This window comes from Monodelphis domestica, chromosome 4, assembly GCF_027887165.1.
Source record: "Monodelphis domestica isolate mMonDom1 chromosome 4, mMonDom1.pri, whole genome shotgun sequence".
In the NCBI taxonomy this organism is placed as follows: domain Eukaryota; kingdom Metazoa; phylum Chordata; class Mammalia; order Didelphimorphia; family Didelphidae; genus Monodelphis; species Monodelphis domestica.
Window position 1 is genome coordinate 91,052,368 of NC_077230.1, and position 19,068 is coordinate 91,071,435.

Here is a 19,068-nt window from a genome sequence, read left to right on the forward strand (position 1 = left end):
GGACCCACGCCGACCTGGGTCTGTTCCTGGCTTGGGAATACATACAGAATAGTAGACATCAGTCATCTGGAGGAGGTTCTTAGTACTTCCGTTTTCGTGCATTTCAATGGCCTCTCGGCCCCATTCCTGCGATCGAGGGTTCTTGGGGTACTCAGCGTATGGGGACATTTGGAAATCACCGCTTTTGAAGATGAGCTTGCTTATGTCGTTTTTATTCTTTCTGTGGAAGGAAAACGATAACACGGACGAACTTAAATAACTTTAGGTTAAGGAGTTTTGAGATGAAAATATCAGACGATACTTGTAGGACAAGTTGAGTGGAAAGCTGCCATAATGTTTTTGGAGAAGTGAGATAACATATATATGTACACACACACACACACACACACACACATGCACTGAAAGCTGTAGATAGCCAAGTATAACTATATTAAGAATTATATTTAATAAATATTATTTTATATTAAATATGTTTGTATTCTATGATATAAGTTTATGAAATATATACATTTCTATTCAATATTGGGATTAATTAATTAATTAATTAAATTAATCAACTTAATTAGTTAAATTAATTCATGACAATAAACTAAATACATTAGATTTGCACTTAAATACTCAATTTAAATTAGTCAAAATTATTTAAATTAAATTAATTAAATTAATAGTCCAATTAGTTAAATTTATAACTATAATTATATATTATATACATATAAAATTAAATATGTATATTTAAATCCTTATCTTCCGTCTTAGTATCAATTCTAAGACTTAAGAGCAGGAAGGGCTAGATAACTGAGGTTAAGTGATTTGCTCAGGATCACACAGCTAAGATGTGTCTGAGGTCATATTTGAACCCAGGTCCTCCTGCCTCCAGGCAAGGTGCTCTATCCACTGTGCTACTTCGCTGCCCCTCCATTGTAGTTTTGTAGCAATAGTCCAATCATCATAAATGAAGTTGTGCACGAACTTAGTTGATCCAATATCAGAAATGAAAGTGAGATTATAGAACTCTACAGTGGTGTTTCTCAGAGTGGCACAGTTAATGTGTACTAAAGACAGAGGTTACACCTAGATCTCTCCAGTTCCACTTCTCTAATGATACTGCCTTACCTGTCCACTGTGGGCTTCATATAAAATATCTAAGGTGTATCTCTGAACAGAAAGGCAGCCTGACATGGTGGATAAAGAACCAGCCTTGGGGGCAGGAAGACCTGAGTTTAAATCCTGCCTCTGAGAGATACTGGCCTGGGCAAGTCACTTAACATCTCGGCATCCTACGTAGAGGTAGCTAAGTTTCAAAGAGCAGGTGGGAAAGCCTGAGTTCAAAACTAACATCACATACTGCTTGGCTGTGTGATCTTGGACAAGTCACAAGGCACTTAGCCCAGCACCTGGCACATAGTAGTGCTTAATACGTATTTGTTCCCCTTTTCCCCAACATTCTTTATATTCAGCCTTATAGTTCTTATATAGAGGCTTACAAGACTATAATTTGCAGAGAAGGTTCTGACTTTCCCTGGCAGGGGAAGTTTCTTTATCTGTGAGGTCTCCAGATTAATGGGCAAACCCTACCTCAGGATAAATCCATTTTGCAGATGGGGTAGGTTAAGATACAAATGGAGGCAGGTTGGGGAATGATGATGGCTACTTGTTGAAGATAGCTGGAGGTAAATAAGGTATCCGAAGACATAAATAGTAATACATTAATATAAATAAGAAATCCGAAGGCATTGAGAGATGGCCATCTAGTCCAAATCCCTCGCTTTACCTTTCAGTTATTAAATTGACATCACATAAAGTTATAAAACTGGAGGTTTATTGGCTCACCTGAAAAATGACTCATATGACAGTGAGAAAACTCGGCTCTCTGCTAAGGCACTGCTGAACTCTTCCTCCCTAAGTGGAAACTGCTAAACACGGTCATCACTGAGCCAGCCTAAGGGATCTAGAGCTAAGGTTACAAGCAGAAGCTCATTCCTGTTCTGGGCAAGGAATCTGCCCTGAGCCACGGGTCATAAAACCCAACGTCCAACATGCACACAGTTAAGCCTGGTCATTGCTCAGCCCGCCTCGGGGATCTAGAGCTAAGGTTACACCTTTTAGATGGCCTTGGAGCAGAAGCTCATTCCTGTGCATTTTCCTGTTCTGGGAAAGGAATCCGCCCTGAATCCTGGGCCATAAAACCCAATGTCCAGCGAAGCCCAACTTCTGTCTCTTTTCCTTCGAGGGTGAGGCTACCTGTGTCTCACAATGATTAACCACCCTCCCTCTCAATATGGGATGGCTACGCCTTTCTTTGAAAGATAATGATGTTCCTCTACAACATAAGGTTCATTTCTCTCTTGAGTAGTCGGGGTTTATTCATCCAGGTGAAGGCCCCACAGTCCCTTGTCCAGATCCTTCCTCTCCATTCACCCAAGAGACCTCTGACATAAGAAAGGAAATTTAGCAAAAAGTAACAAGTGGCAGAAAATATCAGACACGCATCCAAGAAATGTCAGGTTGGTAGTGTTGGCAGAGATCTTGCCAATTTCCTCAAGAAGTTCTGGAGGTGGGGATACTTCTAAGCCCTTGGGTGGTCCATACTCTCGCCTCTTAAATACTTATTCTTTATTTATTTTTACAGACCCTTACCTTCAATCTTGGAAACAATACTGGGTATTGGTTCTAAGACAGAAGAGTGGTAAGGGCTAGGCAATGGGGGTTAAGTGACTTGCCCAGGGTCACACAGCTGGGAAGTGGCTGAGGCCAGATTTGAACCAGCACCTTCCATCACCTACCTGCCTCCTCTCTAATTCTTAATATCCCTTGGCAAGATTTTCTCTTAGATCTCAAGTGAGATTTCCCCTCTAGATCTCTTATGCCTTCCTCTCTGACTCATTCTCTTCAATCCAGTGATACTGGTCTCCTTGGCTGTTCCATCAACAAAATGCTCCATCTCTCTGCTCTAGGAATTTTCTCTAGCTGTCCTCCATTCCTGAAATGCTCTCCAACACTGACCTCCTTGGCTTCCTCTAAGTCCCAATTAAAATCTGGTTTTCTACAGGAAGCCTTCCCCAATGCCTCTTCATTCCCATGTCTTCCCTTTGTTAATTTTCTGTTTATCCCATACAGTTATCCCTTCCACATCACAACTTTCCCCATCATAGTTTTGATTTTTCTCAGGCTGGAATAAGAAATCAAATGGAAATTGGGGGGGGAGGGGTTGCAGAAGCTGCAGACAGACAAAGGTCAGTGGACAACACAGAAAAAGTTAAAAAACTCAGAAAAGTGTACTTCACTCAAAGTAAAAAGAAAACAATTCAGACTTTTCCTCTGATATGAAGGGAGGGATGAAAAATCTTACGCAGATTTTCCAGATCACAGGGGTACTGAGTCTCTATCCGCTGCAGGGTGGAAGGGACACCTGTATATAGTTAGCTTTGTATATTTTGCTTCACATTTTGTCTCTCCTTTCTGATTGTAAGCTCCTTGAGGGATTACTAGCACCCAGGCAGCACTCAATAAATTGTATTGATTTATTGACTGAACAGATTATCATAGACAAGAGTGACTAATGACCTTATGTCATCTTCCCAAGCTCTCGTCACCATTGTCACAGTTAGTCCAAATGCAAAGGCACTCAGGACACTCACCGGCAGCAGGTCACAATCAGTGCAATTCCTAGGATGAGAAGGAGGCCACCTCCAGCAGCTGCGATCACCACCGTGATAAGCTGATAGGCTAAATAGACAGGAAACATTCGACGCAGTCAATAAGTATAACAACAGGACTGGTAACCTTTCCTCCGGGCTAAGCCTGGTAGCCTGGCCTGAACCAGGGAGCCACCTTGGACAGATACTTTTCTTGCTCTCCAGAAGAGTTTGTCCATATCCTTTGAGGGTTTAACAAGTGGGGCATGACTCTTATTCTTGTGAGTTGGAGCCAGTTCCCTATATATCTTGGAAATGAGAGCTTGATCCCAGAAATCTGTTACAGAAAGTTCTGCACACTTTCCTTCCCTCCCGTTACCCTCCCAAGTTGTTTCTCTTCTAATCTTAGCTGCATTGATTTCATTCGTGAAAAGGAAGATCCGTTTTAAGTCATGGCTGACTGTGTGACTCTGGGCAAGACGCTTATCCTTTCAACACTCTGGGAAATGCTCTAAGTTGCAGAGAGGCTCCCTATCTGCATCAGTACAAGGACTTTACCAGTATAGGAGATCCCCATATAAATGAAATCGCAGGTCTTGGTCCCTGGTCCCTTTCCCTCTTTCCTCATATTAATTGAATTTAATTGTAATTTTGATTTTTTAAACCCTCACCTTCCATCTTAGAATCAATACTGTGTATTGGTTCCAAGGCAGAAGAGCAGCAAGGGCTAGGCAATGGGGGTCAAGTGACTTGTCCAGGGTCACAAAGCTAGGAAATGTCCAAGGCCAGATTTGAATGGAGGACCTCCCATCTCTAGGCCTGACTTTCAATCCACTGAGTCACCCAGCTGCCCCAATTTAATTTAATTTTAAAAATATTTTTATTTTTTAAACCCTTACCTTCTATCTTGGTATTAATTCTAAAGCAGAAGAGCAGCAAAGGTTAGGCAGTTAGGGATTAAGTGACTTGCCCAGGGTCATACAATTAGGAGGTATCTGAGGCCACATTTGAACCCAGGTCCTCTGACTCCAGGCCTTTCATTCTATCCACTGTACTACTCAGCTGCCCCTTTCCCCCATCTTTAAAAGATGACTTGGAAGGTCTCTTTCAGGTCCTAATCAATGACACATACGTGATCTCAGGGAAGCTTCAATGTGAGTCTGGTAATATAAATACTATTTTCCACATTTTTATAGATAAGGAAGCTGAGGTACTAGAGAGGTGAGGCGATTTATTGGCAGTCACACAATTAGCAAGATTTTGCTAATTAGTTTGAACTTGAAACCAGACCTCTTGATTTTTATGGACCCAGTACTCTTTCTATTATACCATCTGTTCTCAAACTTTTGGTCTTGGAAACTTTAAACTTTTAAAAAAATTATTGAGTATTCCACCTCTAAAAAAAGCTTTGCTTTATATGAGTTATATCAATTGATATATTAGGTGACACAGTGGATAGAACACTGGGTCTGGAGTCAGGAAGACTCTTCATGAGTTCAAATATAGTCTCAGATACTTACTAGCTGTATGACCCTGAACAAGTCATTTCATTCTATTTGCCTCAGTTTCCTCATTTGTCAAATGAGCTGGAGAAGGAAATGGCAAACAACTCCAATATCTTTGCCAAGAAAACTCCAAACGGGGTCACAAAGGGTCTGAAACATGACTGAAAAACTACTAAACAACAACAACAAAAACCAGAAATAAAGTATTTGCCCATAGATTTGGCAATCGTTAAATAAGCTATGGTAAATGAATGAAATGGACTATTGCTGTGCCATAAAAAATTATAAATATGAAGAATACTGAGAAGCATAGAAAGATTTGCATGAACTGATACAAAGACACCAGTTTGAAAGAAAAAAAAAAACAAGTAGAAAATCAATCTCCAAATAAGTGGATATCAATAATTAGTCAAATGAAGAATGTATTTAAAGGAGAAAATTCTTGTATAAAAAAATATGGGCAACTAAGAAATAAGAAAAGATAGAGCAAAGCATGCCAGTAATTTCTAGTATACTTCAGGCAGGTGAAACACATTTGAATTCTGCCAAAGCCTCTGTGAGCAGATCACATAAATGTTTTTAGAAAAATAACTGTTAATTAGCTTGATTAGGGTCCCAAAAAGTCTGCCTTAAGGCCTCTGAACATAAAAATGATCACCTAAAAAGATGTTCTCAATTAAGTATGGTGTTGGCTGGAGTCCTGGGTTTAATTTCTGTTACCAGTGAATATGATAATGGGCCAGTTTAACAAACAATGGTAATGTGTCTAGAGGGTATAAAATTATTAGGATCAAAACTTATAGAAGACAGAAAGAGATCTCTTATACACACAGGAATTCATATTGAATCAGAATCAGAATTCAATCTTAAAGAAATCTTGGGTAGCAAATCATACTCCCCCCCACATAAATTTTATTGTTGCTGTTTAGTCATTTCAATAGTGTGTGATTCTTCATGACCCCATTTGGAGTTTTCTTGGCAAAGATACTAGAGAGGTTTGCCATTTTCCTTCTCTAGCTCATTTGACAGATGAGGAAACTGAGGCAAGCAGGGGTAGGTGACTTGCCCATAGTCACACAGTTAGCAAGTGTCTGAGACCAGATTTGAATTCTCAAAGATGAGTCTTCTTGACTCCAGGTCTGGTGCTCCATCCACTATGCCCCATCATTTTACACGTATGAAAATGAGAGGCCAGAGTTAGTTGAAGTGATTTGACAAGCATAATAGCACTTCCTAGTAGTACAGCCAAGACTAGAATCAAGAACTTTTGACTCTCCCCACAGAGCTCTCTCTTCATTACCATGATTATGTCCAGCATGCTTTAAAGCTCAAACATATGCTACAGTTAAGCCTTGAGAAACAGAGGCGTTGACTGACTTGCTCTACTTGATTCTAGAGAACAGAATACTTAAGGGAGTTATCAGAAAGTAGATTTTGACAAGAATGAACCATCCTAAATGAAGAAAAAACATCCACCCTGAAAGACGTATGATGGGGAATGCTATCCACCTCCATAGAGAGAACTGTTGAAGTTATTCTTTACATCACTGCATTTATGGTTTTATTTTGGGGTTTGGTTATGTATAAGTTTGCTCTGACAACAATGACCAACCAATTATGGCTGACATAATATGGTTGGTTTTTACAGATTAATATAAATGTTTATTTTTCCTTATGATTTGTCTTGTTGATTTAGTTTTACAATCTAGAAAAGTGTATTTTCTGGATAGCTCTAGTAAATATAAATTTATTCTTTTCTATTTTTGGATGTAAATAGAACTAGAAAATGATATACCCAGCCCACCCCAAATATTCTTTTTAAATAATTGAATGGGTGTGATTATTAATCTTGTTGAGCAATTTGATGCAAATGGATAACTACAACAGAAAAACATTTAGGAAGTACTATATGGGGAGGAAAACATGACAATAAAAATATTTTTTAAAAGAAAGAACACCCTAAATATCAGAGTTATCCAACAATGGAATTGGTTGTCTTGGGAGGCAATGATTTCCTTGTCACTGGAGGTCTTTAAATGGAGGGTGATTATTTAATTACTTTTTAAGGATGCTGTGAATTCCCAACTCTGAGGTTGTGTGTTTACAAGGGAAACTCCATGTCCAGCAGGAGACCTAGATGCTTTGACATAAAGCACAATGGGTTTGCACAATAATAAGTAGAGTCTCTCTACAGTTAAGTGAATGCCTTCACTGGGTAAGCAAGATAACATGACACCTCCATGAAAATATGAAACCTCTATAAAAATTGGATCTTGTGAGAAACGCCTTTACTGAAAAATGAAAGCACTGCCTGAGATCAATGGTAGCCACCTTCTTCTGGCCAACCACCAATGGTCAACATCATAAAGAAAATAGTTTCATAAACTTACGGTTTCCACAGTTGAGACCGCCAAGACCAAATGGGCAACTACAAACCAACAAAGAGAAACGAGTTTAGATCTTGAAAGGGTTAGCTTGAGCAGCCATGATCCAAGAAACTTTCTAAAGAAACAAACTTTAACAAAATTCAAGGGGAGTATTGAGCCTACCTCATGCAGGTTTCATTTTCAAGTCTGTATCCATCTTCACATGCTGGGGAAAAAAAAAAGGAAACAATCCATGAGCAGCTCTAGCCACCACTCTGGCCACAGTCCTCCACCCTCTCCCTTTAGAAGCACCTGGACTCTACATATGGGTCCCTGGTAGGGACAAAGGAGCATTATGATCTTCCCCAGAAACAGGCCGTGATGCCAATTCTCAACTACATCTAAGCCCTTTCTTTTCTAGCTTTTATCTGCTATCTTTTCTCATTAGAATATAATAACCTCCTGGAGGGCAGAGACTGCCTGATTCAAATTTGCTGTCCTAAAACCTAGCACTATTTGATAACACAGTAAGAGCTTTAAAATATTTTATTGTTCGTTTATTCACTTCTTGCTCAAACCAGAGCACAGCATCACTTTCTGACTGAAGGATCCCAAGAATAACAGATCTTGGGACCAAAGGGGTTTTGAGATGACCTTTGCCATCATCATATATAGCTCAGACAACACAATGGTTCCCCATTAATTTTTCTTAAACCTTTATCTTCCATCTTAGAATAAATACTGTTAATTAGTTCCAAAGCAGAAGAGCAATAAGGGCTAACCACTAGCAATGGAGGTTAAGGGACTTGCCCAAGGTCACATGGCTAGGAAGAGTCAAAGGCCAGACTTGAACCCAGAGACCTTCTGTCTCTAGGTCTGGCTCTCTATCTACTGAACCATGTAGATGCCCCTTCCCCATTAACTTTTTAAATATTTTCTTTTCAAAAACTTAACTACTATTTTTGTTTTTATACCACTTTCCTTTCTTTTAAACCCTTATATTGTCTTAGAATCAGGAGTAAAGTATTGGTTCTGAGATAGAAAAGTGGTAAGGGCTAGGCAACTGGGGTTAAATGACTTGTTCCAGATCAAATAGCTAAGAAGTATCTGGGGGTCACATTTGAATTCAGGACTTTCCATCTCTAAGCCTGCTTCTCTATCCACTGAGCTACCTAGCTGTCCCCATTTCCTTTTCTTTTTAGTTCTGGATTTTTTCTTTATAAAACATTTTGTTACCAGAGCACTTAGGACACAGAATAAATACAATAGTATTAATTTTTTAAAAAAGAAATATTCTGATCTAAAGAAAAATAAATCATAGGTAACAGGGGCGGGGAGGGGAGGGATCACCAATAGAGCTGATTTCTAAAACCACTATGTAGTTGAAAGGCAGATTGCAGCTTCTACTTTTTATGTCATTTTTTTTCTTTTTTTTTCTTTTAATTTGTTTTCAGCTCCAAATTCTCTCACTCCCTCTAACCTCCACCCACCCACCCAATGAAAAGGCAAGAAATATGATAAAAATTTACATAGGAAATCATGCAATATATTTTCACATTAGCTATGTTTAAAAGAAAAGCAAGAAAAAGTGAAAAAATGTTTCGATCTACCCTTAGGATACATCATTTCTTTCTCTAGAAATGGATAGCATTTTTCATCATGTAACATTTGGAATTGTCATGAATCTTGTCTTGATTAGAGCAGTCAAGTCTTTCACGGTTGATTATCATTATAATATTGCTGTTACTATGTACAATGTTATCCTGTTTCTGCTCATTTCACTTGTATTAGCTCATATAAGTCATCCCAGGATTTTCTGAAGCCATCATAATCACTGTTCCATTTGCCCTGGAATTGAGACCATTCCCCCAATTTCCAATTCTTTTCCCACAAAAAGAGCTGCTTTAAACATTTTTGTATAAATAGAAACTTTCCCTTCTTCTTTAATCTATCATATTACTAGTCAAGGGGTATATATAGTTTAATAATTTGGGGGACATAGTTCCAAATTGTTCTCCAAAATGGCTGGACCAGTTCATAACTCCAACAACAACACACTCACTGATGTACCTATTTTCCCACAACCCCTCCAGCATTTATCATTTCTAACTGGTGTGAGGTAGTACCTAAGTTATTTTAAAGTGCATTTCTCTATTTAGGATTTAGAAGCATTTTATATGACTATTGATAGCTTTGATTTCTATTAAAACATGCCCATTCACATCCTTTGACCATTTATCAGTTGTAGAATGGCTCTTATTTTTATAAATTTGACTCGGTACCCTTTATCTTTGAGAAATAAGACCTTTACCAGAAACTTTCTATAAAGATTTTGCCCCAGTTTCTAATTTTAGCTGCATTGGTTTTGTCTGTGTAAAACCTTTCATTTCATGTAATCAAAATTATCTAATCCAACCATTCTGGATAGCAATTTTGAACTATGCCTATAGAGGTCCATCCAGTGGCATATGCCCAAAGGATACTAAAAGACTGCCTGACCTTTGAGACCACTGCTGGGTTTGTACCCCAAAGAGATAATAAGGAAAAAGACTTGTACAAGAATATTCATAGCTGCACTCTTTGTGGTGGCAAAAAACTGGAAAACGAGGGGATGCCCTTCAGTTGGTGAATGGCTGAACAAATTGTGGTATCTGTTGGTGATGGAATACTATTGTGCTAAAAGGAATAATGAACTGGAGGGATTCCATGTGAACTGGAACAACTTCCAGGAATTCATGCAGAGTGAGAGGAGCAGAACCAGGAGAACATTGTACACAGAGACTGATACACTGCGGTACAATCAAATGTAATGGACTTCTCTACTAGCAGCAATGCAATGATCCAGAACAATTCTGAGGGACTCAAGAGAAGGGATGCTATCCACATCCAAAGAAAGAACTGTGGGAGTAGAAACACAGAAGGAAAACAATTGCTTGATCACATGAGTTGATGGGGATAGGATTGGGGATGTTGACTCTAAGGATCACCCTAGTGCAAATATCAATAATATGGAAATAGGTCTTGATCAATGGCACATGTGAAACCCAGTGGAATAGCACATCAGCTATGGGAGTGGGGTTGGAGAAGGGGAGAGAAAGAACATGATTCATGTAACCATGGAAAAATATTCTAAATTAAGTAATTAAATAAAATTTCCAAAAAATAAAATAACTTTTTCCAAAAAGAAATATTTATTTCAGACCCTGTCATCCTCTCTGTCTCTTATTTGGCCATGAAGTTTTCCCTCATCCATAAAGGATGAATATTTTTTCTATGCTCCCCTAATCTGTTTATGCCATCACCCTTTAGGTCTGAAAAAAAACATTCAGCAAGGAAAAAACAATAAGGATCACACAGAATTAGTGAGGCTGGCACTTGAATTTTAAGTAAAACTTCTAAAACACTTAGACACTTTATTTTAAATTCTCCTGACTTGGGAAGTCTTTTGACCATCCCTTCGGAACAATCTCCAAGCCCCAACGTGAGGAGGAGATTCTTTGGAAATGCCCACAGAGATGGCCAGAAGATGTCACTAGTAATCCATCCGAAGTACTGCTGAAAGGCTCTTCCCCTGGGCTGGGCTTTAGCAGTCCTGATCTTGGCATTCCATTAGTGAACAATATTATCACAGGATGACTGCAGATTTAATAACTATCGACTAAAGATGTTCCTCCAGGGACATCCATTGCTTTGGCAGCAAGTCAAGAAGTTGGTGGAGGTTTCACACAAGCCCTCTCTTCCCCTGCATCTCTCCCATCCTCCACACTTCTGCAAAGTTGCCTGCTCCTGCTTTTTAGAAATACCAGTAATTCTATGACTGCTCGGTGACCACTGGGGCCAACTTCTGATCCGTGAGATTGGAGGAGAGCTGATTTAAGATGGAAGGAAACAGTTAAGGCTGACCGGGATCAAAACCGGAACAGGAATGGTCAACGATGCTGTCAGAAAGGGCTAACAATGGACACTAGTAACAGAACCAAACTTCAGATCCCCCCAGGGGAGGGGGTCGTCCTTCCTCCACACTTCCTCCAGCCCATCTCAGCAGGCAGAGAGGGTTCAGTAAAAGTCAACTTACTATCTGAAACAGGGCACAATAGAGCCTGCTGCCCAAACCAGCCTTTCTAGATAGGACAGGAAATGCTTTTTTATGAAGCCAGATGAACTAGGAAAAGGAAGTCTTGCCTGTCTGTCATCCAACAGAACCTCTGCCCCCCTCTGCCCTTCTTTTTCCTCCCGTAGCTTGTACAGCTCTTTATTTAGCTGGTGGGAAATAGAATGCCCACATGCCACAGGTGCTGAAAAACAGTGGCTGGCACAGGATGCAATTATAAACCAGCCACACATCCCATGTAGTAATAATAACTAGTATATGTTCTAGAGGGCTTTAGGGTCTGCAAAGTATAAGATAGGGCTATTGCTGCTCCTGTTTTGCAGATGAGGAAATCGAGGCTAAGAAAGGTCTAGTGACTTTGCCCAGGATTCAAACTTGAGTCTTCCTGACTCCTGGACCAACACTGGATCCACTTGACCCTCTCCCTTCCTAAACCTGAGCCAGCTTCCTATTAGGAGAATCTGTTGGCATTCCCATTCTTCCTTCAGGTGTACCCTATCCAAAATGGGTCCCTGCAGATTCCAGCCCTGGAAGGAAGAGATCATTTCTAACCACTAAAAAGGGTCCTATGCACAAACACAACAAGAAGGACCACATACAGAGCAGCTCTGGCTGCCTTTCCTGAACAGCAAAAGCCATCTCAGCTCTGCTCTGGAACAGATTGAAATATTCTGAGTCTGAGAGCCCTTCCGAAAGGGAGTTGTGGTACTCGGTTGTTAAACGCCCTGCTCGGGGTCACATAGCAAGTCCCTGGGAGAAGTCCTGGAACAGTGGTTCTTCATGACACCAAAGCCAGATATCTCTTCATCTATACCACAATGGCTCCCATTATTGTTATTATATCATTATCCTTATCATCAGTGATCCAGCTCCCAGAGATGATCACTTCACTTCAAATCAAAGGTTATCTCAAGCCTGGTTGAGTTAAACTTCTGTTGATCTACCCGTTAGGAAATCTTTATATATAATCTACTTATTCAAAACAAGGCACAAAGGAATCACTAATTTTTTTAATTAAAAATTTTTAATTAAAAAATTTTAATTAAAATTTTAACTAAAAAATTCATTCATTCATTTTTAATTTAACTCACCAAAAGAGACTAAAATTCATATTTTACCACTGGATAACAGGCCTGATGGCTTTTATTTTTATTAATATATTATATAATAGAATACATAATTATTATATATTATATTAATGCATACAATATGTTAGTGTTATATTATAACATGTTATGTCATTAATTATTAACATACTATTGTATGTTATTATAATAGTATACATAATATTAATATATTAATATAATTTAAATTAAAACAAAGACCTTCTTTTGCTTCCTCAATTTAAAAAAAAATAAGTCCAGCCCTGGTTTTGTCCAACCTTTAAAATAAATGGCCTTTTTTCTTTTTGCCACAGGTGTTCCTCACAGTGTCCTGTTTTTCCCTTTCATTCAGTCAGCAGACATAGTGGGCATGGATGATAGAAAATATTATTGCAATAAGACAATATACACCAGCCTGATATTAGCACAAAGTGATAACCCTGAGTTCTTAATCGTTAACCCTAAAGCCCTGGGATATTCATAGGGAGATTTCCAAAGAGAGTGTTTCAACCATCACTGAAACATTACACAGAACACCTCCCAGCCAGTCTGTTTGGGTCAAGAACCATACCTCGACAGGAATGATCCATCTTGTTAAACTGGAAGTACCCAGACTTGCACTGACACAGGGCAACACCTTCCAAATCGGTGCAGATGGAGGTCTCTTTGTCACATTCTGGACTTTTCTTTTTACATAAACTACCAGCTGATAAAAGAAAAACAAAATATCGGTGGGACAAAACAACCTTTAAAATATCATTTTTTAAAAACTTTTACCTTCCATTCTTAGAATATGTATTGGTTCTAAGGCAGAAGAGTGGTAAGAGCTAGACAATGGGGGTTAAGTCATTTGCCCCAGCTAGGAAGTATCTGAGGACAGATGTGAACCCAGGACCTCCCATCTGTAGATCTGACTCTATCCACTGAGCAATCTAGCTACCCACAACATCATCATTTTAAGAAGAATTAACAGAGATGTGGGGCAGTTAGGTGGCAGAGTGACTTAGACTCCTAAGTTCAAATCTTGCCTCAGACATTTACTAGCTGTGTGACCCTAGGGAAGTCACTGAATCCTGTTTACTTTTGTTTCCTCGTCTGTAAAATGAGCAGGAGAAGGAAATGGCAAACCACTCCTATATCTTTGCTAAGTAGACCTCAAATGGGGTCATGAAGAGTGGGACTCAACTGAAATGACTGAATGACAATAACTTAGACTTAAAATAGTCTTGTATAACATGTGGAGACACTTGGCTATATTTGTTTGTGAGCAGTTTCCAGAAATCATTAAGGATGGGGAGATTTGTATGGATTGTTGCAGAGATAAATGCTTGAAACCACAATAATGTAAAGGAAAACAAGGCTGAAAGACTTTGGAATTCTGATCACTGCACTGTCCAATCATTACTTCAGAGGATTAACTCCTGGCAAAAAGGCTGTGGATTGCAGGTGTGGAATGAGACAGGGCCAATAAGCCAATTTGTTTTGCTTGACTGTACTTATTTAAGGGGTCTAGTGGGAGGAAAGAGAATCACTGGGAAGTACCAGTGATATAAAAAGAAAGAACATCAATAAAACATTAAATATTTTTAAAAATAAAGAAGTCACTAAGGAGCTCATATTCTCTTCAAGCTTCTCTTCAATTCTCTACAAGACTCCCACTTGTCTCCTGCTAAAATTCCCTTCTACTAGCCCCTCATTTCAATATATTAAAAGCACACACGCATCTCTCTACAGAAAATATATCCAGAATCAAAAAAGTATATGCACAGAAGAGAATATTATAATAAACTTTCTTCCTATTCTTCCCCAATGCAGGGATCTAAACATCATTGTTATTATAATATAGCTACTGAACATAATAACATAATATAATATAGCTATTGAAATTATATAATGTCTTCTGTGCCTATGTGCTAAATGGCATATGGTTCATTTGTTTGTGGCTAAAAGGATGCCTCTGTTTTTTCCTGATGTGTCTAAGACAAATTTTTCTTGGGTTAGAAAAGAACAAGATCAAAGAGAACCCACCCACCCCCCCACATCAAGGGCTGCAGACACTTAGCTAAGGCTAAAAAAAAAAAAAGCAAGAACACCAAATTCTCAGGGAACTGAAGAATAATGTCTTGATGATGCCAGGAAGAAATTAGATTGGGCAGATTGGGCAGAGGGACGTAGAACAAGGGATCTCTTAGGCTTGCCTCCTAAGGTTGATTCTAAATATTCTATCTTTAACTGTCTCCCTTTTGTTCTTGTGTCCATTATCACTTCTTTTAAATAGATTTTGATTCAGGGCACTCAAGAAGTGAGTGTCTTGCTGTCAAGAATACTCACTGGACTTGGGAGACAGAGGGAATGACATAATTTTTCAAGATGAGCCACAAGACACAGGTAGTGGCTGGGAAGGAAGGATGATCGTGGCTAGCCACAGTAATCGATATGAGGCTGTGTATATCGACAAAAAGAAAGCTGTATTTAGCTTGTTTCTGACCTGCTGCCTCATTTCAAGAGTTTGGCTGCATTTAAGCCATAGTCTAGTTTCTATTGAATCAACAGATGTCCTTGAGACCCCGGGCAATACTCATCTGCTGTGAATGACTTGAACCAGTTTTTATCACAATTAAAAGGCATTATAGAAACAATTTCCTGTGTTTTTCAGTGGAAGGTGGTGTGCTACAACAGAAGACCATACACGTGTGTGTATATAAGAGAACTTCCTTTGTTTATTTTGAAACGTTTGTGTTAAGGGATGAAAAAAATCCTTCCCTGGAGCTGGCACCAAGGAGGTGAATATGTCTTTATTGTTACTGGTCTAAACAGCGGTAGATAAATATTCTTTGAAGTAAGTCTTCAATAATCTTTAATATAGAGCTGTATGAGATAAGCCACAATTAGCAATTCTCCACACTGTCTAGTGGAAGCTTTTAATAGCCATTCTGAATTACTGAGGTGGGTGGCACTCAATGGGGCCTTTTTTACAAAGAGAATTACTTGGATTCTATTGACTCTTATCCTACTTCTCCGACTGCTTTCTTGCTTCCTTTGTGGCCTCCTCATCCTCCTTCCATCCTTAAACAATGGGTGCTTTCCAAGACTCCTCTCCTTGGTTCTTTTTCTATGCTTTTTCCATTGGTGACCCCATTCACTCTCACAGTTTTAATGATGTTTTTAAATTTATAATTCCACATCCAATCTTTCCCCAACCTGGGGTCCCATAATTCAAAATGCCTGTCAAATATCTCCATTTGACTGTCTTGCTTCCACTTCTTGCTTTATGGAGGAAGCATGGTATAGTAGATTGGTCATTAGACTCAGAGTCTAAGAATCTGGGTCCTTAGACACTTACCAACTATGTGACTTTGGACAAATCACTTAACTTCTAAGGTTTTTAGTATCCTCATCTGTAAAATTAGGAACAGAATTCCCTGGGGGTTGAATTCTTAGAAATTGAATTCTATAAGATCCCTTCTAGTCTAAATCTATGATCATCTTACCCATAAAATCTCCCCTTCCCCTAAATTTTCCATTTTGTCAAATGGAACCTTCATCTTCCCAGTCACACAAGTTCAAACCTTGAGTGTCTTTCTAACTCTCTTTTCTCCTTCTCTACCACTGCCCCCAACTTTTAATCTGAATCAGCTTTACAAGCCTTGTCGATTCTATTTCCAACTATTTTTTACCTTGGTCCCTTTCTTTTCAAGATACTCAAAGCCTTGGTTGACATAACTATAAATGAAGATAATGCTATTTTTCCTACCCAACACATGGGGTCATTGTGGAGAAAAAGATTTGCAAGCCCTAAAGCACCAAAGAAATCAATCAGTATTCTTTGGAAGCTGATCAGGTGCCAAAGAGAGATCTCTCCCATGCCTTCAATGTTCCTAAATTCCTTTTTTCTCAATCTCTCCTTTGCCAAGATCACATTCTGCTTTCTTGTGTGCATATTTCCCTCTCGTAGATCACAAGTTTCACAAAAGGCGACTATGACATCTTTCATCTTTGCATCTCCAATGCTCAGCACAGGGCCACATGTATGTGGGTAGAGTAAGGGCTGTAGGGAATGGTTCTATGGTTTCTTGGCATGAGGGAACCCCAGATGAAGAAACTCCTTCTTCTAGGCTTCATCCTACCACCCTGTCACCTACTCTTCAATGGAGTCTGAGAGCATTATGGGTCTGGGGACAGTCTGAGGCAGATATTGAACCCAGGTTTTCCTGGGATTTCTATTATATCATGCTGCCTCTCATTGCAAGAACTTAATAAATGCTTATTTAATTAAACTGATTTAATTCAAAGTAAAGATCATAATCTCACATTTTATGTGATATCTGTAATAAACCAATTTCTTTCTGAGTCCCAAGGGTAGAACTCAGAATCAGGATGCTGGGCCTGGTCATAATAAGGGTGAATTCAGGACACAGTTTTGGGTCTTAACTCTGAATTTCCTGTCTTTACAGTGGAAGTTGGTGTTCTAAGTGTTCTAAGTCAGAATGTGTGTGTGTGTGTGTGTGTGTGTGTGTGTGTGTGTGTGTGTGACAGAATTTCCTTTGTTTATTTGGAAAAGCCTGACTTAACTGGGAAAAAAATCTCTGCAGACAAACACCCTGGATCTGGCACCGGGGAAGTGAATGTGTCTATATGATTACAAGTCTAAACAGCCATGCACAAATATCCTTTGGAAGTTTTCAGTCGTCTCCTCTAGCCTCATGGAATAACCCAGGACTAGCTGCTCTCCATACACTCTGGTGGAGGCTCATTCAACAGCCATTCAGAGCCGGAAGGTGTAAGCAGAAATGGGCTCTTTCTAGTTTCCCTCTAAATGCAGACCACGAGGAAGTGTTTCCTAACCTTCATTAATGTCCTTAGCACAGTCACATGTGGGAAAATGAGAAAAGTCATCTTGTCGAGGGGGCAAAGAAGGGAAGCAACGTGAAAGTAAGCAAGTAAGCATCCTGTGGGACCAAGTGTAAGCCAATTTTTATGGATACCTTTTGATATACTTATAAAGCTCCATGATCTTTCCCAGGCAGACCCACCCACTAGTCAACCAGAAATCAGTTACATTGATTTCTCCTGTTGGATCTTACCCAAGAGGCAAGTCCAAGGGTGAAACTGCATGGCCTTCATGATGGGGATGGGCCACAGGGTATGTGTGTGGGAAGGATGATGAGGAAAATCAGGCAGAAGACTCGTCAAGATGGAACCAGCCTGGCTCCTTAAGAGCCCCAGTTGACAAGACAACTAAATGGCTTTGCAATATTAAGAATAGTGGGCATAACAGCACCTCTGAATCTGCTGAGGGAGTCGAATTATTTGAGTTCACACTGCATAGAAGCCAGTTGTGGTTTATCCCATAATGCTAGGATCCATATTTGTATTCAATTACAACTCTGAATAGCATGAATTCAAATATATTCAAATAGACATATTTTTTAAATTTCCAAACAGGTTCACTTTATTAAGGTGGAAGTTTACAAGAAGGTCAACATGGCCTCTCTCCCTCCCTCATCCCCAAAGTGACCCTCACTCGTTCCAAAGGAAAACTCCTGAATAGCCACAGATACTTCCGAGTCACTGGTTTCCCCCAACAAGGCATAATAGGGTTTTGCTGTCAAAAGGCCCCTTGTTCCCAGCAGCGGGACTTTTCGGGTGCTGGGTGTCTCGTGCAAACAGAGGCTGAAAACAGTACTGGTAACTCACTCAGGGACTGACTGCGTTAACCACTTCAGGGGATTGTTTTTATTATAGTATTTCTCTTTTTATTTATATGCATTTCATTCTTATTGTTTATTTTTGTTTTACTTTATTTCTATTTCCTAAGGAAAGAGTGGACAAAGGGAACAGCTAGATTGAGAGCCAGATGAGAGAAGCTCTAGCTGTGTGGCCACTTCGCCCGCCCCCATTGCCTAGTTCTCACTGCTCTTCTGTCTTGGGGTGGATACACTGGATTCAGTCTAAGAAAGAAGGTAAGGAGTTAAAAAGAAAGTGGAGAAAAGAGAAGTAAAATACCCAATAAACCTGGAAAGAGAGATTGGAGACAGTTTGGGAGAAGTCAGTCCCTGGCCTCCAGGGGCTTACGTTCTATTAGGGAAGGCAACATGCATATAAACAAATATACACATGTAAATAACATACCAAAGAGCATGGATAGAATGTCCGAAAGACAACAGCAAATACAAAGCAAAGATGGATAATGTCACTGGGGCTCTCCACAGCCTCAAGATTTTGGTCAGAGAAAAAGCTGCACATCTCTAGAAGCTAAATTTCTGAATATCTTGTTCACTGGGGGAAAGAAAGGCCCTACTCCCAGGGCTATCTGGGAAAGCAGTCTAGCTTTGCTCTCAGGCAGGG

The 19,068-nt window shown here is 39.5% G+C and overlaps 1 protein-coding gene across 2 annotated transcripts in view; it reads right to left on the minus strand.

The window, feature by feature from the left end:
- Window positions 1–19,068, minus strand: part of HEG1 (heart development protein with EGF like domains 1) — a 132,894-nt gene that overhangs the window by 14,187 nt on the left and 99,639 nt on the right. For both annotated transcript variants that reach the window (XR_008911132.1, XM_056793572.1), the window contains exons 13-17: window positions 13,292–13,426; window positions 7,690–7,732; window positions 7,531–7,568; window positions 3,639–3,726; window positions 46–220 (exon numbers count right to left, since the gene is read on the minus strand). Coding sequence is in view for 1 of the 2 variants with exons in the window: in XM_056793572.1 (XP_056649550.1) it covers window positions 46–220; window positions 3,639–3,726; window positions 7,531–7,568; window positions 7,690–7,732; window positions 13,292–13,426 (479 nt within the window). In the remaining variant the exon portion in view is untranslated. The remainder of the gene's footprint in view (window positions 1–45; window positions 221–3,638; window positions 3,727–7,530; window positions 7,569–7,689; window positions 7,733–13,291; window positions 13,427–19,068) is intronic.